The following is a 27883-nucleotide window of genomic DNA, read 5'->3' on the forward strand; positions in this document are numbered from 1 at the left end:
GGGGCGGTGACGGTTACAGGGGGGGGCGGTGACGGTTACAGGGGGCGGTGACGGTTACAGGGGGGCGGTGACGGTTACAGGGGGCGGTGACGGTTACAGGGGGCGGTGACGGTTACAGGGGGGCGGTGACGGTTACAGGGGGCGGTGACGGTTACAGGGGGCGGTGACGGTTACAGGGGGTGGTGACGGTTACAGGGGGGCGGTGACAGTTACAGGGGGCGGTGACGGTTACAGGGGGTGGTGACGGTTGTGTCTCCGCGTGGCGCAGGCGGTGACGCGCGGCGGCGGAGCTGAGGCCTCGGCTTCCTGCGGTTGCCGGTCCCGGTCCCGGTCCCGGTCCCGGTCCCGGCGGCGGGCTGAGAGCGAGGCGGTGTTGAAGGCCCGCGGCGGGCCCGCCGCCATCTCGCATCTCCCCGCTCCTTCCCTGGGAAGCTATGGACGCGCGGGCGCGGGCCAAGCGCTACGAGAAGCTCGATTTCCTCGGCGAGGGGCAGGTGAGCGGCGCGGGGCCCGCTGCAGGCCCCGTCCCAGCCCCGTCCCGGCCCCGTCACACCTGTCTCGCCCTTCTTCCTTTCTCTCTCCCCGCAGTTCGCCACCGTGTACAAAGCGAGGGATAAGAACACCAACCAGATCGTGGCTATTAAAAAGGTGGGTGCCGGCGTGCCTCCCTCCCCGCGCCGTGGCCGTCTCGTTTCGGTGCTGTACTTTCCGGGCCCGCAGTGGCTGGGGGAGCGCTCTTCCTTTATCTGTAGCGTTTTCTCCAAGCGCCCCGCTTCAGCTGACTTTAATACGTCGTTTTTCTAAGAAGAAAGGCGGCCTTCAGTCCTACTAGATCTGAGTTTCTGAAAGGCTACCCTGCCTGCAGCTTGAAATGGTTTGTTACACATTCAAACCAGATAAAGCACACGTTTCCGAATTCAAGGCTTTGTTAGTCCCCAGTAAAAGCTTGCTACTTAAATCTTGTCTGCTGTTCATAACTTCCTTCAGTCCAAGAATGTTACTCCTGGTTAACTATAGAGGGCAGTTTTTTGGCAGAATCTGGCAAAAGTGTTCTCATATCTTCAGTTTAGCTGTTCAAATACAAACATTGAAACTGCTGTTGTCATAAAGTGTTTAATTTCATGCTATTTGAAGAGATTATGGGAAGTTTTTGTACTAGAAAGAGGTGATTAGCAGTGTTTTGTGAAGGATGAAACTGTATGTTATGGTACTGTGGTTAGATAAGAGCCCAGGTTTACTTAGATAAGTCGAACCATATCAATAACAAGTAATTATTGTATACACCAGTCCATTTTAGTGTTACAACACTGTTCTTGCGGGGTTGCTAATACTAGCAGCTGTTGCAAAAAATGTACCTGCTCGCTTGTACCCTTTTCTTATTTTTGTCACCTGGAAATGTCAGTACTTGAAAGTTTGTTCAGCAAACGCTCAAGACAGAATGATTCTAGTAAAATTAGTGTTCTCTTTGTACTTGGGCATGGGGGAAAGGCCTTCTGAGAAGACTGACAGTTTCTTGGCCTCACTTCTCCCAGGGGAGGGGCTTGGTACTGGTATCATAAAACTTTTTTAGTACAAAGCATTATGTGCTGCCAGTTTGTAACGTGTCTGTTTTCAGCCATCATGAATGTTTCTCAACTTTCATAAAAGCTAATGCTGTGGAATCAATTTTCTGCTGAAGAAAAAACTGCCTAGCTGGTAAAGCACTTTCTGGTACTAAAACTCATTCTGTTTTGGAGTAATAACACTGAAGAACATACCCTAACTGTTGGTGCAGATGGCTTAACCTTATATAATGTGAAACGTTTCTTTTCAGATTAAACTTGGGAATAGATCAGAAGCTAAAGATGGTAAGTTTTAAAACAAGTTCATGTTGCGTGGCTTTGTTTTCTTTGTTTCTGCAAACTGGTGGGTTAATTTTTCACACTGTAGCTTGGCTGAGGAAAAACGAGCTTTATTTACTCCTTCAGTGTAAGGTCTAATTGAGGGCTGCTTCCCAACCTGGAGAGACAGAAAAAAGCAACAGAAATATCTGCACACTCTTTGCAACTGTGTATAACATCTACCATGGCTAACTGTGTATATATAACCAGTTAGCTTCTCAATTTAAGTGGAATACAAACACAATATAGAATAATAATATTTACAGCACTGAGTTTAGAATACCGTCTTGTTTTGATGTGTCTCTATGCCTTAAATATGTAAGACAGGTGGGAGTGCTTGGCTCTGTTGTCAGATGTTTGCTTTGTGCCATTTTTGTGATTTACGCTGGAACAAAAGTTCATAAAAACAAGATCTTAAAAATCTTGTCTCTGTATGGGTTGGTTTTGGTGGTTTTTTTTTGTGTTGAGAAATAGGCCGGTGCAGCAGTGTCTTTTGATCATGTGCTCTGACCAGCCACATGTCTTTAGGCATGGGTATTGCAAGTAAAACCCAGTAATCATGGTCATCTCTTACTTACCCATGTGGTGCCCAAAAATGCAGTAGTATGTGTGTAGGCTGCCATCCTTCAGGGATCCTGCATCAGGGAGCCAACTTCTTGTGATGAGTTTTTACTCTCAACTCTCCAGTTTCATTCTAAGGATGAAATTTCAGACATTCCAGAGTCTACCAGTTGTGCTGACTGCCACAGAGTCATGATTCAATTGGTCTTCACTGGACTAGTGTCCTTCAAAGACAGTCATTACCTTTGGCTTAAACCTACAGTTCAAAAAATAGTAATCGTGTCTGGTTTCCTTGTGCTATCTGGTAACACGCTGGAATACTTTTTTTTCTGAATCCAAGAATTGTGCTACAGCAGGTTTCAGCAGGCAAAATCTGCTTTCAGGTGCCTGTCTAAAATTGGAATTAAAGTAGGCAAAGCAGGAGTGTAGGCTAATCCATCGCTTTGCCCAAAGCTTTGCTAGAATATTACATGTTGAATGAGATCACAAGTTTTGGGAGAACACTCTTCTTCAGCTCACGTGCAGCTTGAAACTCTTCTTCCACAACATGCTACAGGAATGTGTGCTTGCCAGCCGGTTGTGTGAGCCATACATACCAGCATTATTTGAAGGAAGACCCAGGAATCAGGGTCTGATGTGGTGCAGCATGTGTGACTGCCAAAGTGCATGCCCCAGGATTTCTGTATAAAATCTCTCTATAAGATTCTCATTCAGATGAGCAGGCTTTGGCCACTCTACTGTTTTTTGTCACAATACAAGTATAGAAAAGCGTGCACTTCCAGCCTTTCTAAATAATGCTACGTTCTTTCTATGATTCAGAAAGAAGAGATTCGTGAAGTTTGCCATTGTGCCTCCCTCTGGAAATGACACATTGAAGAACTAATATTTGCAAGAAGTAACTTTTATTATAAAACAAAACAATATTTTTTTTCTAGGCTTGTTCAAGAACATGGTAATCTGAATCTTCTGATTCTCATGATATATTTGTTATGAAAAAAGTATACACCCACCTTTATTTAGGCTTCAGCAATCAACATATCTATAGCGATGTACTTGGTATTTGACAAGTAGATGAGTGGTGAGGAAGTAGATTCTAATAGTAAATCAGTGAATAACAGAATGAGAGGTTTCTCTGAAGCTTAAGATAAAGTTTTTAATTTTGTTCCCTCATCTTTTTTTTTTTTTTTGTCAATGTAGGAATCAACAGGACAGCCCTCAGGGAGATAAAGTTGTTACAGGAGCTAAGCCATACAAATATTATTGGTGTAAGTAAAATGAATGCTACTTCTAGAAGTGGTCCCCAAATACCGTTGGTACAATCTCAAACAAATTCAGAATTATTTGGGTTGTGGAGATGCTACTTAATTTTATTGTAGCTGTTTGTCACCTAAAATGAGCAGTCAAACAGTTGTTATGGCAAAACACTTATTTCAATAACAAAGTCCTCAATTTTGAACTCCTTTTAATGTTTCCACAAAACACCTCCTGGGTTTTGTGGAAATTAAAGGTGGGAAGACTTGTGGAAACTTAAATTGCCTGACTCTGCATCTCTGTGATAAATATGTGTATGAATGCAATACTGAATTTATCTGAATTTGCTAGCTGCGGGTGAAACCAGTGAGAGGCAAAAGCAAGCTTAGTAAGCGATGTTACAGTGTGACTCACGGGGCTTACTAGGTTTTAGTGCTGATATTGAAAACCTGTTGGTAGGATTAATGCCTGTGTCTTTTCGGTTTTGTTTAGATTGACTTTCAGCTACAGATAATTAGCTGGAGCTGAAGATACTTCAAAATTAGTTAATGTAGATCATTCGAAGCTTTGCCATAAATATTAGAGCAGATACTAATTTTCCAGATACTTTATTAAAAAATTCAGACTGGAAATACAGTACTCTTCCGGACTGTGAAATTACTTTCAAAACAGTTGCTCTAGCTATCAAGAATAGAGAATATGTAGAGGAGGACAACTAAAATGGCAATGGGATGGAGCACCTCCTTTATGAAAAAGTTGGGGATTCCTCATGGGCGTTGGGAGGTCTACAAAACTGAGGTAGTAGGTAAAGTGTATGCAGAAAGGATACGGGGGGAAAAAAACAATACTAGAAATGGGAGATGTGTTCACATTATGTTTCGGGGGTTGGGAGGGAGGACTGTATTAAGTTACACAGCACATAGTGAATCTCTCGAATTTGTTACCACAGGTATTATTGAAGCAGATAGCATCAGCAGTTCTAAAAGGAAATTGGCAAAATTGTGATCATTCGTGAATTCATTCAAGAAGAGGGTAGGAGTTTTGTAGAACAGCTAAGTATGGGGAGAGGTGTGTGTTAGGGTATCTGTTGTTGTTAACATGGTGAAGTTAACCCTATTTTTAAAATTTCTAACTTCAGAAAGGAAAAGCAGTTGTGTAAAATGTTACCACACTTGACGGGGACTTCTTTGGCAACTGAGTTAAGAAGCTAAACTGAGTAAGAAGTTTTATATTGCAGGTTGAAGAACCGAAGCGATGCAATTTCTTACAGGTTATGTTAAAGAAAATCAGAGCTGAGACAAAACTGAGGTGTCTGAGCTATACTGCTCTCTGATTATCAGGTCTTTGCAACAGTTGCTCTGTGCTGGTCTGCCCCAGCCCTGACAGCAACCTAAAAATCCACAGACAGACTAAAACAGTGTAGAATTGTAGAAAACTGGAAGTAGGAGAGTATAATACATCATAATATATTTTGTTTTTACAGCTTATAGATGCATTTGGCCACAAATCCAATATTAGCTTGGTGTTTGATTTTATGGAAACAGATCTAGAGGTAAGATTATTTCAGTATCTTCAAATGCTTTTGGAAAAAAGTGCTTAACAGCTTTATACTTACTGATTTCTAGAAAGATGACATTTCATTGCGTAACTTGATTAAGATTATGCCTCTAAAAAGCTTGAACAGTTGGACAGTTCTTCTCTGTTCTCAAAATGCCTCTGCTTCTAAATACTTTTTTTGTCAGAATAATCTTCAGGAAACAGATTATGTTTACTATGTTAGTTTTCTGGGTCTTCAGTAGAGCATGAAACCTCTGGTCACAGGCTAGGCTTTCAGAATGCAATTGTCAAGCACAATAGCACAAAACATGTACAAGTAAGCGTGGTATACCAAAAAAGCAAAGTATACCAAGTGATGATCTGATGCTAAAAGTCACACACTTTTGCACCCTTCTTTTAAACATAACAGTGCTGCGTACTTGTGAGTCTGAATCTTGCAGGTTTTTCATTCTCCAAGATCTTAAATTAGTTTGTCTTTGAAGGCTTTGTATCATATATTTTGTTGCAGCTTCGTCATTTTGGAAGACTGTTGTAGGTAACAGTCATGTCAGATCTATGTATCTGTCCATAGTCTGGATGGAAGTTGATGTATTTGTTAAGCTAACCCATTACAGGTACGGCATTAAACACTGGGGCTAGCATCTAAAATATTAAAACATTGACAGGCTTGTGAAGCCCAGAGGAATGTGAGACAGAAGGTTTTTTGCTAATAGAAGTTACAGTAACAAGTAGACTTTGTAGAGGATTAATTCTGTTTACTTAGTAACTATGTAGTATTTAGAAATGAAGAAGATACAGTGTACAACAATGAATAAAATGCTCTGTAAGTTACTTGCATTGTGGTATCACTCAGAGGCCAACATTTGGGTCTGCAGCCTGTTGTGTCTGGGAATGTGCTGCACATCTGAAATTCTTTGTATAGTTTTAGCTATTTTGTAAATCTCAAACAACTTAAAGCTTGGGAAAGGCTGCTTTTGAACTGCAAAGTAATATTAGCAAGCAATTTGAGGGGAGTAATGTAGAAGGTATTAAAACTCTATGTCAATGTCATGCTTATACTGTTAAAGACAGAAGAATGCTGAATGTTGAATAGGTTTGTTAAAATATGTTATAGGGGCTAAAGTATCTTGCCTTCCTGAAAAGGGAAAAGGATGCATTTACAAAATTTAGATGCTTAATTTGCACAGAGGAAGAAGCAACAAGTAGGAATATAATTTGTTTGAGCTGATTAGCACATTTAACATTTTTATTTGCACAGCTTTGACTTGTAAGATAGGGTACCGACCTGGAATGGAGTTAAAATGATAAACTTAAGTTTTTCCCTAATTTTCTTAGTTGCTGGTTATGCAAAGCTCATATAGGCTGTCTGGGTTCCCTGTTTAAATTTCTGGTCACTAAATCAGAGACACATTTTTCTGGAGAAAGGATGAGAACAGTAGCGCATACACGGCAGCCAATTCAAACTTTGTCTTAAAGGATAAAAATAACTGTTTTGCAAAAGAACTGGAGAAAGATGATTTTTTATGATAAGCTTCACTATCAATTTAACACTTTACAGGTAATTATAAAGGATAGTAGTATTGTGTTGACTCAGTCTCACATCAAAGCATACATGCTGATGACGCTTCAAGGATTAGAATATTTACATCAGCACTGGATTCTACACAGGGTAAGCATGCACTAAATTGACGACCTTTATGCCTGTAACGAAAGTCACATTTGGTAGAAGATGAGTCTAAGAACGTAGATGGTTTTGAAATTCATAGGTTTTTAATGTGTAAGACTTCATGCTAGCCATTATGGAGTGGCAACAGCAACACCAGAAATGCTAAGAGTTACACATGGTGATCAGGTAGATGCATATATAAAAGTATCTCAAGTATGTGACTTTTTAATTAGAACTCTGAACTCGGTCTGGCTGAGATGAAGTTAATATTCTTCGTAGTCACCTGTTCTATTTTGAATTTGTGTCCAAGATGGTGTTGATAACACACTGGTGTTTCTGCTCTTGGTAAGCAGTGCTTGTATATTGTTGAGGCTTTCTCAGTTTCCACCACTCTGCCCCTAGTCCAGTAAATTGGCTGGGGCTAGGCCAGAAACTGGGAGCAGACACAGCAGGGACAGCTGGCCCAAGCTGGCCCGAGGGGTATTCTATATATTATAGCATCGTGCTCAGCATCAGGCAGGGGAAGAATGGCCACTGCTTAGAGACTGCCTGGGCATTGGCCTGCTCGTGGGAGGAGATGAGTGATTTCCTTTGCATCCCTTGCTTTCCTCCCCACCACTACCCTTCCTGCAACTGTAAAACTTCCTTTATATCGATCCATGAGTTTGCTTGCTTTTACTCTTCCTTTTCTCTCCCCTGACCCACTAAAGGTATCAGTGGTCATAGGTGTGTGGGCTGCCTGGCTTCTGGTTGGGGCCAACCCACAACACCATTACTGTATTAAACTGTACCAGATTCATTATTTCTACAGTTGTCTGAAAAATTGGCTAGGTCTTTGTTATTGATTTGTAAACAATGCAGTAAAACTAATATTCCTGCAAAACTGATAATCTTTTTATGCTTTGGAGATTAAGTATTGCAATATTCAAATAGGAGTGTTTGGCTAGTTTTGATTTTCATGTATAAGGAAATACTTGATTTTATGTTTTGTTTGTTTTTCATTGCTATGTAAACTTGTAATAGAATCAGAAGGCTGAGTTTTAGAATGCCGTTTCTGGACACCTGCTGGGAGGTTCAATATATATTTGTCCTTATCAAAACTGACAGGATTAATTCTTTTCTTTCTAAACTGACAGGATCTTAAGCCAAATAATCTGTTATTAGATGAAAGTGGGGTTTTAAAATTGGCTGACTTTGGCTTGGCAAAATCTTTTGGAAGCCCAAATAGAGTTTATACACACCAAGTAGTAACAAGGTAAGGCATACTCTGTTTTGTTTCTTAGATACTGATTGTGTAGCTCTTTTATATTGCCTCCTGGAATAAACCATGTCAAATCAACATGTTTAGAGTTTAGCGTATACCTCATTATATATCTGTAGTGGGAAAAGTCTTAAAACAGAAAACACAAGACAGCATTGTTTGGCAAAGTCTGTAAGAACTTCTGGAATTTGTATCGATGACAATTGTTCTATGGTATGACATTCCTTTGAAGCACATGAAAATCATACTCATTTATCTATAAGCCTAGTCTTCAGATAAAGACAATTGTTACTTGCTGCTAATCTTGTGATCTAGAGTCTTTTTTGTAGTTAGGCACATTATTTATGATACAAAATAATTTATGACATCCCTGGAAGTCTTCAAAAGACGTTTAGATGTAGAGCTTAGGGAAATGGTTTAGTGGGGACTGCTAGCGTTAGGTCAGAGGTTGGACTCGATGATCTTGAGGTCTCTTCCAACCTAGAAAATTCTGTGATTCTGTGAAAAGCATGAGACAAAGGGTTTACCAATGTCATTTATGACCTGCTTAATTAAGACATGTACTCTTAAAGAGTAGAGGATTGCAAAATAAGAAAAAATTCTTTTTGTTTGCTGCAATGCTAAAGCTATTTAGGCAAAATTGTTCCTTTTTAACACCTTCATTCACTGAAGAGGCAGAGTTGATACAGTAGTTTCAAATGCAGTATGTACCAGATCTTCTTTGCAGCTTTAAATAACTACTGCCAAGGTTTATTTTGTACAGAACTAATCTCTATCCTTAGGTCTGTTGCTACAGGTGTTTCTAAAAGCTGGAAAGAATTCTCTCTGTGTTACTTCATGAATGTCAAATTTAAAGAAAACTATGGTTTATAACTTGCAAACCTGCCTACTTTTTCCTTTGCACGTCTACAGTTCTGTTGCTTGTCAACCAGCTCAGCTGAAACTGTAGGTGATCTATGGTTATTCTTGTGCCTGTGGTGAGGAACAGTTTTTTATTTTTATTTTTTAACAAAGGACTTTGCAATTCTTCAGTGTTAGAAAAATACACAGGAGCAGAACCGGTTTTGTAGTTCTTGCATTACTGCTGAATGCAACACTTAATATCAGAAGAATCAGGTGATTTTTTTTCCTAATTTTTTTTTTCTTTTCAGGTGGTACCGAGCCCCAGAATTATTGTTTGGTGCTAGAATGTATGGTGTTGGTGTTGATATGTGGGCTGTCGGTTGTATTTTAGCAGAGTTGCTCCTCAGGGTAAGTTTTCAAATATAAGCATTTATATTTGCTCTTCAGTGTGTTACGCTACAGCTTTTAGGTGCGGGCTTCCTCTCTGCTGTAACAGTAGCAGGAAAAGGAAGTTAGGCTGCTCTCTAGGAAATTAAGCTTTTTCCCCCTCCCTTCGTCCAAAAGTTTGTTAACTGTAAGGAAAGTGAGGTTTTCAAATAGACTGAGATTACATAACTGTCACAATCATTGGAAGTCTTTAAGAACAGCTAAGCAAAAAATTGCAGCAAACTGTCACACATCCTGCCTTGGGGAAGGTGACTAGAGCAGTTAACTCTTCCAGTCCTCTGAATGTTACCTTTCATACAGCCTTCCATCCGTTTTCATTTGTGATCTTTCTGGAAAACTGGCAACACAGATACACTCACACTCTATTCCTCACAAATTGTTTCCAGGTAACTGGGAATAACTAGCACCAGTACAATAACTATGGGTTTATTTGTCATGAGGAGATGTACTGATGTTATTCTCAGCTGTGGTTGCTTAACAAATTGGAGTGAAGTAGTTTGAAGAAATTCTGATAACCGACAGGATTCTAATATATCACTCCTGAGTAAGGTGTACAGATGTAATCATCCTTAAGTATGTTTTATGGAATTAAGCAATGTATTATGTAGCTCTGTCAAGAGAACATGAAAATATGAGGTAGGAAGTGGCAGGCAAGGGTACAGACACAGCTGAAAGCGTGAAATAGCCTGCACTATAACTTAACCTTTCACAATTAAGTGGCTTCTGCTGTTTTCTTTAAATGTTTGTGTGACCATGTCATGAACCAGACTGGGGAACTGGTCTGTCTGAAAACACCCTGGAATGTCTTTTACCTTGTATGATTTATCATACAAGCAAGCGTGCTGTTACAATTTAGTTGTTGGTTCAGAAACAGGAATTTATAGTGGCTGTTGTCTAAACAGCTTTAGTAATGGGTAAATAAACATGGACTAGATTCTCTAAAGTTCAGTAAGCTTGTGGAAAGTTAGAAAGCATATATATTGTTGAATTGTATTGAGTAATTTGGTTTCTCACAAAGCAGAAACTGTGTTTATGGTTGTGTTTTATCACCATTATAGTTTTAAATGTCTTATCTCTTTCTTCTTGGGTAAACTAGATTGAGGGACAATGCACTTCTGGGAGCTTTGTGAAAGAATTTGATGTTCCATCGATTTTTATGACACCAGAACTGAATGCACTTCCTAGCAGGGATAGTTATTATGCTCTTTCTGTCCTAATTATTTAAATACTGCCTCTAATTCTTCTTAATTTTACTTAAGTTCATGAAGTTTTTTTCTCTTTCATTGTGTGCCTGATGCACAAACTACAACTCCAACTGGACAAATCTAATTTTTCTGTCTTTTTGCCTAATCTAATCGATACGTGACACTGGGTAGGCTGTTTCTGTCTTAGTGGGTATGAGTCACCATCTACCCTCAATGTCATCTTAATTCTATTAGTCTAATTGTTATTTTAGCTGTCCAGTTACAATTTACATTGTTTTGAATCTGTACTAAGCCTAACTTGAGATAGTAGATCCTGGAAAGATCACTGAACAACAGACTGAACTTTCAGCTCAGATGTGAAATTAAAGGAAAAGAACACAGGAAAAGAAAGATTTTATATTAATGTGGCAGTAGTTTAATTATGTGTTTATTTCTATGCTATTGAGTCAGTGATACTAAGCCTGGGTTGCAAGAAGCCTTCAAAATCTATTTGAACATCATTAGGAATCCTCAAATGATTAGGAATCCTCTACTTTGCTGTGGGCAGCTAGTGAGCAAAGATGTTTTGCCGTGAATGTACAATGCAATTATGAGGAGGCACTCAAAGTTGCTTTCTAGAATTGAAGTTCAGAAGCTAATTCAATGAGAAATTATGTTGTATAATTCTGTTTTGTTCTTCCTAGGTTCCTTTCTTGCCAGGAGACTCTGATCTTGACCAGCTGACAAGGATATTTGAAACACTGGGCACTCCGACAGAAGAACAGTGGCCTGTGAGTCTTTTTGTTTAACACACTGACATTAGTTTTCCTTGTTTCACCTTTTTACATTTACTTTGTTTTAGCTTTTGAAATTAAGTGATATACCAGTTAGTTTAGTAGGTTTTGAGGAAGGAACTGCCTTATCTTGAAAAGAAAGAGGACAAGCAGCCGAGTTTTTTTCCTTCCTCATGGCAAACTTTTAATATAGCAATGTTAGCATCAAACAATGTTAATGGAGATTCTTGGTTTCTTTTCTTGGTCCACATTTCCCATGGCTATTTGTGTGAAATGAATGGCACTTGCTTAATGTTCTTGAGATGCTTGATTAATTTAATCTGCTTTAACCTGAAAGACTTAAATTGTTCTTGCTTTTGAAGGCAATTAGTAGGAACGTAAGCTAGGCTGGGCAAGTTACAGGTTTGGGAGACAGTAAGAGACACCATACTAACAGCTTTAATGATAAACAGTTCATCTCAGAGTAACTGTGGAGTAATAAATACAAATCAGTATCCATCCTGAGTGGACCCTTTTTAACTAGTGGGTACCAATAGGTCTCAGTGGGACAGCTTCACCGTAGGTCTTTATCTGCCATGCTGGTTGCATCTAAAGCTTGAATGATGACCAGCCTAGCTGTGCTCAATCCAAATCTGTGGGATTGGCCATGAAATAACCAGGAGTCCTGTGGGCACTTCTCATTCACTCTAAGCTACTTACACCCAGAAATATAGTCTATATTTTCTGCTGGAACCTGTAGTCAGATTCCAGATCATAAAGTGGGGGTTTGGGTATCTGATTCTGAAATCTGTATGGCATCTCCCCTCCCTCTGCCCCCTCCTCCACCCATCACATTATTTATGTCCAAATCAGGTTAAGTAATCCACAGTAATATGTTTATAATATACCTAGCCACATAAAGCAGGTGCTATGTTTGTGGACAAGCATGTAGAGATGCTTGTACCTCCATTAGCATCATCTTGAGTTTCCAGAAATGCTGGGATTAAGTTTGGTTTGGGCTTTAAGAATTATTTCGGTACCAGTTGTCTTACTCAGCATGTAAATTTATATGTATTTTTGTTTCAGAAAGTCTGTTTTTTATGCAGCTTCAGGCTGCTGGTCAAGCTTTTCCTGGGCACATACTGCTACTTTAGGGGGACCATGCAATGCACTCATGTCTCCGTGTTAGACTGCACAATTTAAGCACAGGCAGCAATGAAAGTCTGATCTTCTACTGCAGCCTGAGTACTCCACTGGGTTTGACCTAATTCTTTTTGTAGGGAGACAAAAGGCATTGTCTCTATACAGATTATGCTAAGTATTTCTGAAACAATGAGCGAAGGATAGGCATACGCTTGTTGTTTTGAATTTCTCTAATCAAAGCAGCTAGGGAAAGAGAATAGGCAGTTCCCACAATCAGGCAATCTGGTGTCTATGGGTGGGGCAAGGCTCCAAAAAACTCAATTAAGGCAACCACTATGGTGCCCTGGCAGGTCATGATGCTGTGTATCGTACCCCCCCTTTCTGTGACCAGAGGTGAACCAATCAAGTTAAAAGTTTAGGATGTGGTGACAGACACCAGACCAACAACTGTAGGGATAAACAATTTATCTGAGTAACAGTACAGTAATAGATACAAATCAGTAGCACAATTATTTGGATCAAGATGACAGTAAATGCAGTCATTCACTAATGCTTAGCCAAACATAGCGTTACAATGCACAATGACCCACATACCATGGTTTTAAGGCAGGCTGACATAAAACAGGACACAGTTTCTCCAGTGATGGTTTCTTCTAGAGGGCATGGGGAGTTCTGAATTCCCTGATCCCACTGTCCTGTTTTATTAAGTTGTGGAAGCATCCTCTGTATTTGTTAACTAGTAGTCACATCCTGCCTGTGTTCCCTCTCTGTGCTGGTTTTCCTTTATGTAAATGGTGCACAATCACCAAGTGGAGCTATAGCCATATGGAGAAATAGAAGGCAGTACTAGTCAATTGCACACAATTGCATCGTGCTGAGATTCTAAAGGAAATGTACAAAGTTGTTTTGCAGTGACGTTTCAGCATTCTTGGGAGAAGAGTTGAAACAGGTGGGAAAAGCAGAATAGGAGATTTGATGGCATAACAGAGATGATATTCCCAAATTAATTTGAAAACCCACACATTTTGAGAATTGAAACCTTTAGAACTGAGACTCATTGTACACATTTTTCACTTCAGTGTTAGCGTTCTATTTTGCTTGGATAAACTTAGTGTGATGTTTAGAGATTTAAATTACTTATAGATGTTTGGAAAATTGTCTATAGCAGTTTTTTAAGATAGAATTTGAATAAAATGGGATTTATTTTTTTTTTTGTACCTAAGGGAGATAAAAGTATGCCATTCATCTGTTGTTTAACTGCTTGGTATATTTCTTGTTCCCTCCCTCCATTCCACAAGTAAAACTTTAACTATTTTGCATTTCAAAAGTAGCTTAAAACAGTTGTGATGAACAGTGAACTCTGAGGACAGCCTGTTACTAAATTGGAGAAAATACAGATTGGTTCTTTAGTGAATCTTGTCTTTTCTACCATGTGAGTTTGCAAGAGAAAAGCCAAAGCTAGTTTTACTTCATTTGTCTGCACTCACTCTATGAAGTTCCTTCATGCTTCCTTTCATTGTTAGCAATTTTTTTTTGCAAGGGAAGGACAGATTGCTTGGAAACGGAAAGTGTGAAACAACTGTACCAATATATGTGAAAAGCTGAATTATTTCAAAGTTGAAAATACTTACATCCCATTTTTGTCTTTGCAGGATATGACAAGTCTTCCAGATTATGTCACATTTAAGCCTTTCCCTGGGATGCCGCTTCAGCATATCTTCAGTGCAGCTGGTGATGATTTGCTCAGTCTTCTGCAAGGCTTATTCACTTTTAATCCTTGTGCTAGGGTTACAGCTACTCAGGTATCATATGCTTGCATTATGTCCTAATGTTCATTAACCTACTGTTAATATCAAATAAATGTGGTTTGAAGCTAGTAAACCAGGTTTGAAATGAAATGTCAGGTATCTGTCTTTGAAATGTTAGAAATATATTTCCAGTGTTTTATACAGAGAACTCTGAAAGGCATGAATAATTCTCACTAATAATCTCCACGCCCAATTATAAAGAGAATGTAAATAAAGGTGTATGAGTCATGGTCTACAGACAATCATTATATTTGATATTCTAAATTCAGTTACCTGAAGTTTGCAACTTAAATCTTGGTGTAGCAGGTCTCATTCCCTGCTCTTAAAAGGTTTTCATCTTTAATTCATCTAGTCTCTTCTATTTTATTTAAACTTTTTTGACTCTTTTTATTTGGAAATCTGATGATTTTAACCAGCATCCTGATCTGAATACTATGTTATTGGCATAAGCAAGAATAATATTAACCTAAGAGACAGCTTAGGTAAGACCATATTCCACAGTTTATGGAACCTGTGGAACTCCAAAAGTTTAAAATAGGGTATGTAATATTGCTACATGAAACTATCCCTGTTACCTTGTGTTGGTCTTTTTCTTGTTCAAACTACATTTTTCTTGCAGTTTACATTGTAGAAGCAACACAGTTAAAGAAATTGTGGGGGAAGACTTATCTTAAAAGTTAGCAAAACAGGTGTTCGGACCCTAAATCTGATCATATTATTTTAATCCTTTTTCTCCACTTTCTTTTTTTATCCTCATGTCTCATCTGTTTTTCAGAATGTAAGCTCTTTGGAGATACAAACTTCTTGTTTGTACAAAATCTCCTGCAGTGTAGTCTAGAGTTCAGATGTTTAGGTGTCTCAGTACAAGTTAAAAACATCAGTTTGCAATTATTGCATGTCTAATAAAATCAAAGTACCATGGTAATAATTGAGAACACCAAACCTTGATTTGTACCAAGAACACCTTCCATACAAATGTGCCAAAGTAGTTTTTGAAGTTGTAATTACAAGTGATTTATTTCATTATAGTTTCTCAATATATGGAGTTCTGATGCTATATACTAATTATTTGGTTATTCTTCTTCCGTTATCATTAAGGCGTTGAAACAGAAGTATTTCAGTAATCGACCAGGACCCACTCCAGGAAACCAACTACCCAGACCCAACTGTCCTGCAGAAGCTGTAAAGGAGCAACAAAATGCAATTCCAAATTTAAAAAGGAAAAGAACAGAAGGAATAGATCAAGGTAACATCTTGTTTCACCTGTTTTAACATAGGAGCTACAAGCTCAGAGAGGAAGTGATGCTTCCAGTGTTTCAGAACAAAAACCTTCTGAATGGACAACTGGGTACCAGCACCATCTGAAGCCCTCTGACAATTTATATTTTAGGATAAACACTTTAGGGTGAGAATGGCTTAGTTTTGTGTTCTAGCAGAACTAGTACAAAAAAAAAAAAAAGCTTTTTGAAATCTATTTGTTAGAATAGATTTTTAATACCATTAATTTCCATTATGGAGTGTGGTACTACATAATAAGTTAGAGGCTACTATTAGACCCTCTATTCCCAAGACACTTTACTGAACTGAGGTGGAAGTCGCTTTTAAAAAAAAGAGGGAGAGAGAAAATGGGGGGAGGAGAGTATGAGAGAAACATGGTATTTCATTCTTTCAAGTGACAGATCAGAGACTGTAGATCAGATTTTAGAAGAGAGATTTCCGCTGTCTCCCTTGGACTAAGCACGTTAAGTGTTACGATCACTCTGTAAGGAAGTTCTAAGCACATTGCAGTGATCCTTTTAAAAGGCAAACCTATTTTCTAATATTAACTTCTATATGGAATGTCCAGTTTTCCCCCAGACAGTAGCACATACTTCTTACCTTCATAGTAATAAAGCTCTGAGGATTTAAGACTTCTTTCAGACACTAAACTAGGCAGACTTCATATCAGAGAGGCAAACGCTAGTTCTTAAACTGGGAGTTTGTTGCCTTAACAGCCAGAATTTGCTAGATAGCAGCTGCCAGGTTATTGTCAGCTTTTTGTTCTTGTCAGTACGAGGCTCTTTGATACTAAAGTCATACATATTTTTGGAATGCAAATACTTGCATGAAAGTACATTTCCTCTTGAGTTCAGACAGATAAATTGTTAGAGTTTAGCTTACTTTTTAGGCACTTCAATTCATTGTTTGATAGTCTTTGTCACTTTAAAAGTAAAATGCATTAACTCATTAGAATCTTTAATCATTTAACTATTCACACACTGTCTGGTGACCTCAGTACCATGGGCTGACTTGTCAAGTTCCCGTATGTAATTAATTGCTTAATTTAAGCTCTTTATCTCCTTCTGCAACACCATGTGAGGATCTGTGATTTACTGTTTTCGAGTCCATGCCCCAAAATACGCCAATTAACTAAAGGACAGGAAAGAGGAGGAAATGATTCCCTGAGCTCTGCAACTTTAAAATATTTCATTTATCAATGAACAAGGTTCCCAGAGCTGTATCAGAATTAGAACACTAATTGGCTTAATGTCTTTACAAAAGTCTCATCTTCAGCAAAGTGAAATCAGCGTTAAATGCCATAAGGTTTGAGGTTGGATATAACTAAGGCATTTAGGAAGTCAGCATTACTTCCTGAGACATTTGAGTATCAGTTTAAAAAGTATATTGTTTCCTCCAAGTGCTGGTTGATGCACATCAGAAAACTTATGTTCTGTTGTTGCCTTAGCTAGGCTGATAGAACCCAAGTGTACCAAAGGTATATTTCCTAGTCCCAATTGACGTTAAAGGAGAGAGACAAAATTAGATCTAGCAAGTGTGCTACCCTGGATTTCGTTTGATGTCCTTACATGGCATGAACATCAAGTTAAAATGTGAATATGCTTTTAGTTTGAAAGAGCAATAATCCTACAGTATTTATAAATAAAGGTGGAAATACGGCATTTTTTAGTGCTGTTGAGAACGAAAATGTGCAGAAGTCATTTCAAAGAAAAATAAATTTCATCCTTTGAAATTCTCAAACTAAGCTGTGCTTGCATCTTGCATAGCATCTCTCCTTCAGCCCTGTTGAGGCAGCACTCTAGAACTTAGAGTAGACTGAAGCAGTTAGTAGTGGGTGCCCTCTTACAAAATCTTGGCACCAGAGGCTTGCTTCTGGGAGAGAGAAATTACATCACCATGAAGTGCTGCTGTTCCACAAGAAGAAAATGCTATAGCCTTCGGGAGTGTTCACCAAACTTAAATGTGCAGCGGCTGTACCCTACAGGGAAAATTAAAAAAAAAAAAAAACAAACAACTGTTGTCAGGGGAAAACTCACGAACTAAATGAATGACAAAGTATTAAGCATACATCATTGCTAGCTATTACTACCACTTACTTCTCATCTGTGAGGTATGTGGAGACAATGATGTTATTATAACATCATTGTCCATGTTCTCCACCCTGGAAAACACATAGTCAAATACAGCACTTCTTTCCCAGAACACTGATTTCCGGTCCTACAAATTTGCATTTCTACAGAGCTGTAAACTCACAAAACAGAATGTAGAAGATAACAGCAATAAACTCTTCCTGAAGTCAACACAGTGTAGGAAACCTACCTAATCTCAGGTCTATTCTACTTTGGCTTGAAAAAAATAAAAGTCCATTCATATCTAAGATTAAAAACTTCTGCTGTTTGGGTATTCCGTTAAAGTTCATGGGAATGATTCAATGCCAGTGTATTTTAGAGGACAATTCTGCTTACAGGGCAGGCAAAAACAATTGGACCTCCCATAGCAAACTTCATATCTGTCATCCCAGAAGGCAACGATGGTATAAGCTACCTATGTTATAAATAAATAGCACATGAGTAAAGGAGAGGACAGTTAGAATAGAAACAGCACTTTTCTGATCCCTGCATCTCTACAGCTGATACTAACAAAAACATGGTTAAAGAATGAGTCATAGACAAAAAAGGCCGCTACCTCCTGCAGACAGCATGCAAAAAAGATCATTAAGAGTATATGCAGTAGGGTAGGGTTAAGTCTTAGAACAACTTGCCTTTCGTAGGTTTAGAATAGATTTAATTGGCTAACTTTTTATACCAACAAAGAGAAATACATGTATCCCAAATGCAATTAACCCATAATTATGGAATTTGGGACTCATATGGAGTACAGCTACTGATGCAAGTTGGCTTTGATTCTGGCAGTCCCCCATAGATTTACTGAAATAGAAGTATTTTGCTGCTGCAGACAGCATTAACTAGCTCGGAGTAAATGAATGTGAAGAATAGTATTAAATGAGCATTAAAAACTCAAGGAGGGGACTGAACCCCTTTACTTTGGTAACATTGTGATTTACACTTTTCAGGATTACCAAAAAAATTGATTTTTTGATTGCTGTGGATGGTGGATGAAAATGAGTGATCATATGACCCGAGTGCCAACCATTGAAAAACGCTGTAATAGTCACTGGATGTTTATTTTTTTTGTTTGTTTTATATGTAAAATGTGAATGCAATTTTAGTAACTGAAATTGAGGTTTTATTAACTTCTTTTATAATAAATTTTTTAAACAAAACAGCAAGATTGCTTTTTCTGGTTTGCTGTTTCATTATTTCGACCCATGCTTTGAGGTATTAATTCCATAAAAAGACACTTGCTGGCTACAGATTTACACAGCCTAATTTTGCAAAGCCTTTATGCTGAATCATGTGCTATCCTGTATAGATGCAAAACTGCAAAACAAGGAGAAAAACTGCAAATACAGCCTTTTCACCTGGAGCTTAAGTATATATGTCTGATGTGTAATACATGCTGGAAAAACTGTATCATTGTAAGAGAAGGGCAGGATTCTTTTTTTAATATGCCAGTATAGTAACGAGTGAGTTTGCCTGTGCTCTCATTTGACACGCCTTAAGACTTTCAAAGGACACATCTACTATATTGAAAACAATATGATGCATAGATTGAATGTGAAGTTGTTTCTTTTACGCATTCTAGTCTTCCAGGAAAAGTTATCTGAGAGCGCATATAAATACTGTTTTCTTCACAGCCTCAAGATTGCAATAAATGATGGAGGGAGATCCAGCTGGGAAAACTATACCAGCCCTCCTGTCAACCTGTGGCTGTTGAACATTTCATAGTGCAGATACTGTGCTCAGCTCTTCAAGTTGCCTGACTTCCAGCATAACTGTGTTACAAAGTGGCTGCTGGGCAACCAGACTTCTTCAGTGGAAAGAAACAAGCCAGTAGATGCTGTTGATGCGCAGCCTAACTGCGTGCCCACCCCTGTTGTGCAGTGGATCTCAGGGATACCCGGTGAGCCATTGTCATTTTCCCAGTTGTGACCCTCTTTGAGCATTCTGTTTTTTAATGTATATGGCAAGTATATTAGCAGAAGAGTTAAAGTTGTAGAGGACTAGTAACCATCATCTTGCTGCTGAAATAACTCCATTTACTTGTACCATCAGCCAACTTGGAAATACGTTGGCCTTAAAGGGGCAGCAGTTGCTACTCCCTCAGTAACGTACTGTGTTCATGGCAATATCCTACTGTGTTTCTGGTTGTTGGTGAGTGAAAATTAAATTTCTACGAAGACCTAAATGATAATGTCATATCATGAATGTTTTCTCTATACTAATTATAGCAGGTTTTTTATTATCTGTGTAATCACAGATCATCCTGAGTGCAGGCTGAAGGACTAAGAGGAGAGCTGCAGTCCTACCTCGGGCAGGGATAGGTTTAAAAAATATGTTAATCTCAATAGGGAAGAGAGAGTTAGGAGTACTGTAAATTTTTTTTTTTTTTTTTTGCATTCAGCTTCTCTAGAGCAGCATTCTGACTGGATTTCAAAGTCCTGAAACATTCAGCCACTAATACAGGTACAGAATCTTTCAGTGAGTATACTCACGCCTAACTCTTGAGCATAACAAATAGAGCTTGTATGGCAGTGGCAATTTTGTGTTGTACCAGCTCTGCTGTGAGAGTTACTTCATTCCCTTCTTGTCAAACACAGCATATGCCTAGACCACACCCTGGCCTGAAGGGAACCTTTTCCAGTAGAACAAGGAGCAATCCTCCAAGCTGCTATTGGCGAAACTTGTCAAGTAGATACTGGATTTGAGCATTTGTTTACTGTGCTCTGTAAGAGAGGTTGAAAAGAGGACATTGAGCATTTTGTAACCTATGCTGCTGACCTGTGTGCTTCCAATCATGTGTCTACCACAGAAGACTTGAATTAAAAAAGCAGTGCTCCTATATAATAGAAGGTCAGGAACCATTCTCTTCCAAATCCCACACTGGAATTCATTTGTCATACTGTGCACTGCAGGTAAGGCTGTTGTGTGCTGTGAGTGTATATAGCAGCTTATCATGTCTTGACTTCATCTGTGTTCGTGAACGAAGCCTTCTGTGTCAGGGACTAAACTTACTTTGCTCTTAATGGTGGTTTTGTGCATACCTTAAGTGTACATACACCACAGAGTAAGATAAGATTAGAAAAAACATCAGCACAATATTTTCTTGATTTCAGGCTTTTGGATAGTTTGACTTAACTCTTTTGACTTAGGTCAGAACTCTGGAAGAAGCATTTGTGACTACTGCTGATTATCAATTACTATGCAACTGGTTAAATACTGTTTAAATTTGTAGCTAGCTTACCTTGCAAGCTTTCTGTCATGCTAACGATGCTTCAGCTTGGACAATCTGTTTTATCACACCAGCACATTAAATATTTAACTGTTGCAACCTACTTGGCTTCTATTAAGATTAACAGTGATCATATATGGTTTGTCTTGAGCTTGCAATATGTGTGCTTATGTAATTGTATAAAGGCTTATCTTGTACACTTGTGCAAACTGGAACTTAATCTAAATGCCTTCTCTCTTGGATTGAGACGGTTTCCCTGCCCTCATCACTTTTTTTTTTTAATTGTGAGCCACTTTCAGACCTACTGGAGTTTGAGTAACTTCTGTGGATTGTACTGATATTACTTATATAATTTAATAAAGCCTTTTTTTTCCCTTTCTATGTTGCCACAATAAAAGCAGCAAAACTCACTGTAAGAACACGCAATATAGAAAGGGAACGTGCTCTCTGTTCTAAACAAAACTGATTTTGTTTTCTCACAGAGACTGGGGTTACTTGTGATAACATGGAGAGGCAAGACTCCTAGCTGTCATGTCTTCATCTCATCTCCTTGATTCTTCATTAGTGCCAACACTGTATGATCCCTCCAGCCTCTATGCTCTTTTGACAAAGAAGTTTAGAGCCAGGATGCGGTGTAACACTGCTGCTTTGCATTTGTGGTACGTTCTTATCTATGGTATAGCCTCCATACTGTGAGCACTCCAGGCAGTTCTGCTAGTTCTTTGCTTCTACTAGTGTTTGTTCTTGGTTTTGTGACTGTTCCTGTTCCTGCATATACACTATTCTCTTAACTCTTGCTTGGCCACTTCTTCTGGTGTATGGTCACTTACGCTCCATGTACACCAGTATGATGATTCCTTTAGAAACCTCTAAAATTGTAGCAGGTTTCACCTGACTTCATATTTATTTGCTTCTCAGATAGAAGGGAGGAATTACTACAAGAAAGCTGTGGTTTAGGTTGTTTTTTATTGAACCCCCTCCACTTCCCCTTGCATTTCGTACTGGATTATATCAACTCTGTCTGAGGTAAGGTATTCTCTCCACGTGGCTGTAATAAAATCACAGGATAAATCAGGGATAGGTCTAAGTTTAGTTTGACTGGTTGAGATGGGGAGCTTCTCGGAGGGCTAAATTGAGTTCTTTGAACACTCTTCACAGACTGTAATGACGTGTAGTAGTATGAGAGGATGTGAACGAGACATGTATGGCTGTAGCTCTTCAGGGCATGAGAGACAGTATTGTGTAAGATAACCTTATATTGATTCTTCTCTTCCCAAAGGCCTGATGGGTATTAGATTTATTCTCTCTATAACCCATCACCACCAACTGGAAGGCACCAGCAGCAGCTCTGTTATTGCTAGCTTGCGAACTCCATCTTGCATTTCTCTTAACACATCTCAATCACTGGTGCAAACTTCATTCATCTTTTTTTGTATCTCTTTGTCAAGCTTACCCAAATAGAACTGGGATAAAATATAAGTTTTGATGCTATTGAAATATCCTCGTGTCATCTCTGTGTTCAGTTCTAAGTTTTTTAATTTATTTTTTACTCCATTTGTGAGAAAGTAATTCAGCAAATAATTATTTCTTTTTAGAAACCCTTATTCTTTCAAACAGTTACTTAAGGAGTTTGTCTTCCTTCAAAGAATTGAATCTGCAGACAGGCAGGCAGGTTCTGTGTGAGAATGTCCTGAAAAACTTGCTGTGTAGTCAGCACAGAGGCTGCCAGTGTTGTGACTATTTCTTCTAGTGCAGTCAGTTCAAACTTTACCCAGAAACCTGCATACAAGCAGCATTCACCACTGCGATAAAAACAGAATGGTATGCAAGGAAAGAAGGAGGAGAAGGCGGCATTTTGCTCTTAATTAACATGTGTAATGGAATGTGGTATATTGCTTACTCCAGGAGATTTGTGCCACTTTAGTAGGGATGCTGGCAGTTGCACTGACCTGACTTTGAAAACAGAATGTGGACTGTGTGCTTCGTTTTTGAAAAACCTCCAGTTTGGGTCAGACTGGTAGGCAGGTACCTTCCAATAGTACTTAGGCCATCCATCAAGCTTAACTGCAGGAGTTCAGATGTTGATATACATTCAGACACATTTTTCCTGCCACCGGAGGTAGTGTCTGTCAGATACATGAAGCAGGTAGTCAGATGCAGTAACAATTTCAACTGTCTTCCTGATACTTGTTTTTCTGAAAGTCCTTGTTCTGCCAGCTTGGAGCTCCTGTGAGGATGGGAAACTGGCCTGACTCTCAGCATGTAGTTTATGCCTGCATTACTTCATATTCTTGAATAAGACCCTTTACTTTGACCTTATTTAGTAACCTGGGGGCACGCACGTTTTCTCTTTTTCATCTGTCACTCATTAACTCCAGTAAGGGTAAATAAGGCAGCACCAGACTCCCAGCTGCTGGCTGCTTACCTCAGTGTCAGAAATGTGTAAATGTGGCTGGGAACTCTGCTGTCTCCTACGAGCACAATGTGTCCTTAGTGCCACCAGAGTTAAATGTCTATGACAGTTATTTGTAAGGTGAAGGCATTAAGTAACCTGAGATGTCATTAATTAAAACCTGATTTAGGAATTAGAAGTTGGACCGCATACACTTAACAACAGGTCAGAAAGAATGACATTTATAACTGGTTGTACATGGTACTGGGCTAAAAAGTGTCAATAAAAATGTGCAAATGCATCAACTGTAGAGTTCGGTACACAGCTATGTATTGCTATCATAATGTAGTTTGGTTACAAAAGTTACCTATGCAGAAAGGTTTAATTGTTGCACCTCACTAATAGACAATGCAGGTTTTAATCTATGTTAAATTAGAGTTGCAGTGGGGGAAAAAAAAAAAGCAGTTTATTAGGCTATAATTCTTTAAAATCTTTATTACGCAAATTTGTCTGGAAATGCTGTTTTTTTGTGTAAAGATTAAAATCTTCAACTACTATGAAGTGTTTTGTTACAAATCTAACAAGCAATGTAAAACAATCTGATCAGAATCTAACCAAACTTGACTACTTAAATGCATGGACCTTTTTTCCTTTTATTTTTTTTAATTATAACTCCTACCTGCTAGAAAAGATGTGTGAGTTACGGGTCACTAACAAAGATGTAGTGAGTGATACCACCGTTTGTTGTTATGACCAACCTGATGTTCTGGAAAGACTGGTTACACATGTGTACCTGGCCGCACATGCACAGGCAATCTCTGTTCCCACCCCATCTCAGAGATTTGTATTTCAGGTGTCTCTTTGCAGTAGAGCCCTTGCCTTGCTTCAGCAGATCTCCCAGTGCTTTCTTTTCTGTTACGGTTGCTTTGTGTGTCCCTCCCCTTCAAGGCTGTATGTAGATACTGGATCATACGATTAGAGCAGCAACAAATGCTACACTGTGTAAGAATCTTAATGGATGCCAAGCCAACGGATTCTTTTCCTGAAGCTGCTGGTGGGAGATACTTTCAGCCCCTAGAGACACTGACTGCAGTGTGAAAGTTGAGCTCCTATGAGCTTAAACATCATAAAACAACACAAAATTTAGATGTTTTTCAAAGTGTCGGTGAACTCTGGAGCCATTATTATAATGCTCCTTTTTTCCCTTCCTTACAAAGATGCAAGTAAGATGTAACAGCCAAGATCTCAGTGCCCTCATCAAACACGGGAATGGGATACGCCTTGCCCTTGGGCTTCCTGCCCTCAGCCAAGCACTAAAACAGGTGAGATGCTGTGGCTGCTAACAGCACGCTTTGTGTCAGAGTGGGCTGTTCCCAGCTGCTTTTTGTCAGGTCTACAGGCTGGGCTACGTTGTGCTGTGGGTACTGGTCCCAACATGGTTCCTAGATATGCTGGCTTCTGAAAGATTTCCAAAGGAAGCCCTTGGCTACCTAGGAGGATTTGGAAAGAAGTGCTCTGTCATCCCCAAGAAACTTTGAGTTACCAGGTGGTGGTGCATACTTCAGAAAAAATTGACTTCGTGGCCTGCAGCCATCTGGACTGTGAGACGGGGATGATCTTTCAGTCACTGACAAGTAAAACTGCTAGGTGTTGCAGAAATTATTTTTACTGTCTATTCACACTCTTGCGTGGAGCTCCCTTTAACTGGAATACCTTTTCCACAGGACACTGTTCCAGCAACCATCACAGCAGTTAGGTCATTAGCTACGTAAAAGGTCCCATTTGGACTTGAGTGGTTGTTTCCGGAACATGTGCATGAGCATTGACACACATTTCCCCACCTTCCCATAACCATGTTTTTGACGGGTGTCTAACTCCTAGGCTCAAGCAAAATATACATTTACCTAAAAAGCGAATTCAAATCTCTTATATTTTAATAGGCATATAAAGTGTAAATGTATGCTATAAAAATGAACTAATTGTATGTGTCACCACAATTGATAGATTTTGGTTTTGTTTTCTTTCTGATCACATTTACGTTTGGAAAGGTATTATGTATTTCATTCATTTCATCTGAAACATGGCCAAGTGGTAAAGTTTTTTCTCCTCATCACATGCAGCCTTTTTGCATTCTTCTCGTTGCCAGTTGATGAAAACCAAAATCTCTTTAATTACTGAAAAAACATGGAATTACAGAACAGTAAAAGCATTGTTCCCAGTTGCAGCTTCCTTTCATAAGGTGTGAACAAAACGGCACAATTCCTAATATTCTTACAATAAAATATGGTGATCTGGTTTATACTGTGCGAGTCCTGAGGAAGCACAGAGTCCTCAGATATTCCTGCTAAGTTATGATTTCCCTGTGTGGTGCCAAAGAGCCTTTTGCTTCATCACTAACATCTTTTGAGTACTCTATAGAGCTGGTAATATTGCATTCTTTTCACAGCAAAGGGGAACAGTGAGAGTCCCTGTTTCTACATAATCCCTGTAGAAATGACTTGGGCATGGGTGAAGTGGATACACGCGAAGGTGCAACATCTGCGAGTGAAACTACACTTGGGATCCAAGCGTAATGGCTTTCTTGCTAGCTTCAGCGAAGCTGATGTGCCACCAGAAGGTTACAAGTGCATAAGAAACAAGGTCAGATATATTGTAGGCAGAGTTTTGTAGGCTGCTCGAAGGTAGGTGGCTCAAAGTGACGTGTCTGGGGCTTCAGGCTCTGCTGTGCTGCCTGCATACACACTGAGAGAGGAAATTGGCTTGCTCCCAGGGCACAACTGGCTCTTAACAGTGTTTTTTCTGGAAAAAGCTGTGTAGTTACAACTTCTAACCAAGCACTTCCCTCCCTGCTTTCCTTGCTCTCCAGCACATGAACTGTGACCAGAGTTTGAAGTCCATTCCTGGGTACCCCTCAGGTGTCCTGCGGGGCCCCTTGATGCCTCCATTCGGCCTCTCACCCCCCTGTGTCACAAGCTCCGGCTGCATAACCTTTGGGGCTGGCGCAGGTCTGTTTTCTCCTGTCGTGACTAATTAAATCTCTGTAAATCAGTGTTGCTAGAATTCCTTATACGAAGGCAGGCCAAATCTTCTTGCCTTTCTCAGTTGAAACTATGGATTTCCCATCAGATTTCTGAATGCCATGAATCAGAATTAGCTCCTCCTCAAGGAGATGCTCTTTACCCTGCCAACAGGGTAAAGAGGCAGGAATTACTGGCTGAAGATTTCTGGCTGGTAAATCAGATTAGGGGACTGCAACAGCCATTTCTGATTTCAGAATCTACGTTTGATGGGTAAACCTTATTCTAAATGCGTGGATAGTTTCAGAGTGACAGTTCTGTTCACGCAGCAGCATCTGCTCATTGCTTAGCTGTTAGCCTGCTCAGTCCTTGCCAGCAACGCAGCAGGGAAGTTCAAGAATGTCTAGTGACATTTTTTTATTTTTTTTTGATTTAAAAAGCCACAGCATACACCCCAAAGCCCTGGGGTGTTCTGGCCTACTGACTGGCAAGTCTGTTACAGATCTCCATTGTTTTCTTCAGTGCAGAAGCTAGGCTCATTTGTTTCAGTGATAAGAGTGCTGGCAGGAACAGACCTGCGTGGAGCTGCGTTCCCTGCCCACTGAAGGCTTGCTGCTATCAACACAAAGCATGAAGCTAATCTGGGAGTGCTGAGGAGGGGCAGCACCATGAGCTAACACTTCGGGTTAGGCACCGGATGTGAGCTGCTAAATTAGTGTGCATCCCTGGGGTGCTGCAAGGAGTCTCCAGTGATGTGAATTTGAAGCACGGCATTAACCTGGACAAAGCTCGGTCTCTTACCAGCTCCTGTTAGCTCATTCAGCTCCTCCTGTCGCTGTCAGAGACTGGGATACAGCTGGTCCCCCACGCTAGTTGAGAATATGAAGAGTGACCCAAAGCAGTAAAACACTGCACTGTGTGAGTCAAGGTTTTTCTCTCCACCACCAACCTCCTGATATGCTGACGCTTGCACTCTTCCACCGCACCCATATGTCACCTTTATGCAGCCTCTTCTTGTAAGACAGTTTATTTTTAAATAAAACCTCAGATTCTCTTTCATGTTTTGATTTAATTTTGCAGATGTGGAAATTAAGCCATGCCTGACCAGTCAGCTTTTTGTGATTGTACAAGAAGTCTGGAACAAAAATAGAAAAAGAACACATTTTTGCTTAGTTCTTACTATTCTGTGTATTGCCGTGTCTCAACCACATGCTTCAAGAACCTGACTGTGTTTCGAAGTTAAAAATAACAGTGGTTTTCTACAGGCAGACACACCGCTCTCCTGTACACTGTTCAGTCCTTGATTCCTTCCCTTCGGCCCTGTCTTTACAGAGAGGGGCTGTAAATTAGAGAAGTTGTGCTTAGACTCAGCCCTGACCTGAGGAGTCCACACTTGAGGTTGTGGCTGATGATGCTCCTACAAAGTACGGGTTTCAGCTGCACTCTTGCCTAGGGTTCTGTAGGATCAGT

General features: G+C 39.6%; 1 protein-coding gene across 38 annotated transcripts; it reads left to right on the plus strand.

Moving 5' to 3' along the window:
• The first annotated feature begins 193 nt into the window (after positions 1-193).
• Positions 194-27472, plus strand: CDK7 (cyclin dependent kinase 7). 38 transcript variants are annotated; one of them, XR_014687047.1, is made up of 16 exons: positions 194-494; positions 589-648; positions 1814-1847; positions 3639-3706; positions 5176-5244; positions 6808-6918; positions 8052-8170; positions 9328-9427; positions 11355-11441; positions 14219-14368; positions 15473-15620; positions 19410-19675; positions 20177-20687; positions 21487-21663; positions 24614-24718; positions 24796-27472. XR_014687047.1 is itself a non-coding variant. In XM_084503417.1 (12 exons), exons 1-12 carry the CDS (start codon positions 435-437, stop codon positions 19424-19426), a joined length of 1023 nt encoding a protein of 340 aa, XP_084359543.1. In that variant the 5' UTR covers positions 194-434; the 3' UTR covers positions 19427-19960. The 38 variants fall into 38 exon arrangements, 3 of the variants coding, with proteins under 3 accessions (XP_084359543.1, XP_084359542.1, XP_084359544.1); XR_014687023.1 differs by having other exon boundaries at positions 20177-20238; positions 25843-27472; XR_014687024.1 differs by lacking the exon at positions 24614-24718 and having other exon boundaries at positions 20177-20238; positions 25843-26036; positions 26941-27472.
• The last annotated feature ends 411 nt before the right edge of the window (positions 27473-27883 follow it).

The sequence above is a fragment of the Aythya ferina genome, assembly GCF_964211825.1.
Source record: "Aythya ferina genome assembly, chromosome: Z".
NCBI lineage: Eukaryota > Metazoa > Chordata > Aves > Anseriformes > Anatidae > Aythya > Aythya ferina.

Excerpts from the sequence above, each read along its gene's own strand:
- CDK7 (XM_084503416.1), top strand. The coding sequence starts at position 435 with ATGGACGCGCGGGCGCGGGCCAAGCGCTACGAGAAGCTCGATTTCCTC. Across the intron at positions 5,245-6,807 it reads TTATGGAAACAGATCTAGAG|GTAATTATAAAGGATAGTAG; the intron begins GTAAGATTATTT and ends AACACTTTACAG. Across the intron at positions 11,442-14,218 it reads CGACAGAAGAACAGTGGCCT|GATATGACAAGTCTTCCAGA; the intron begins GTGAGTCTTTTT and ends TTGTCTTTGCAG.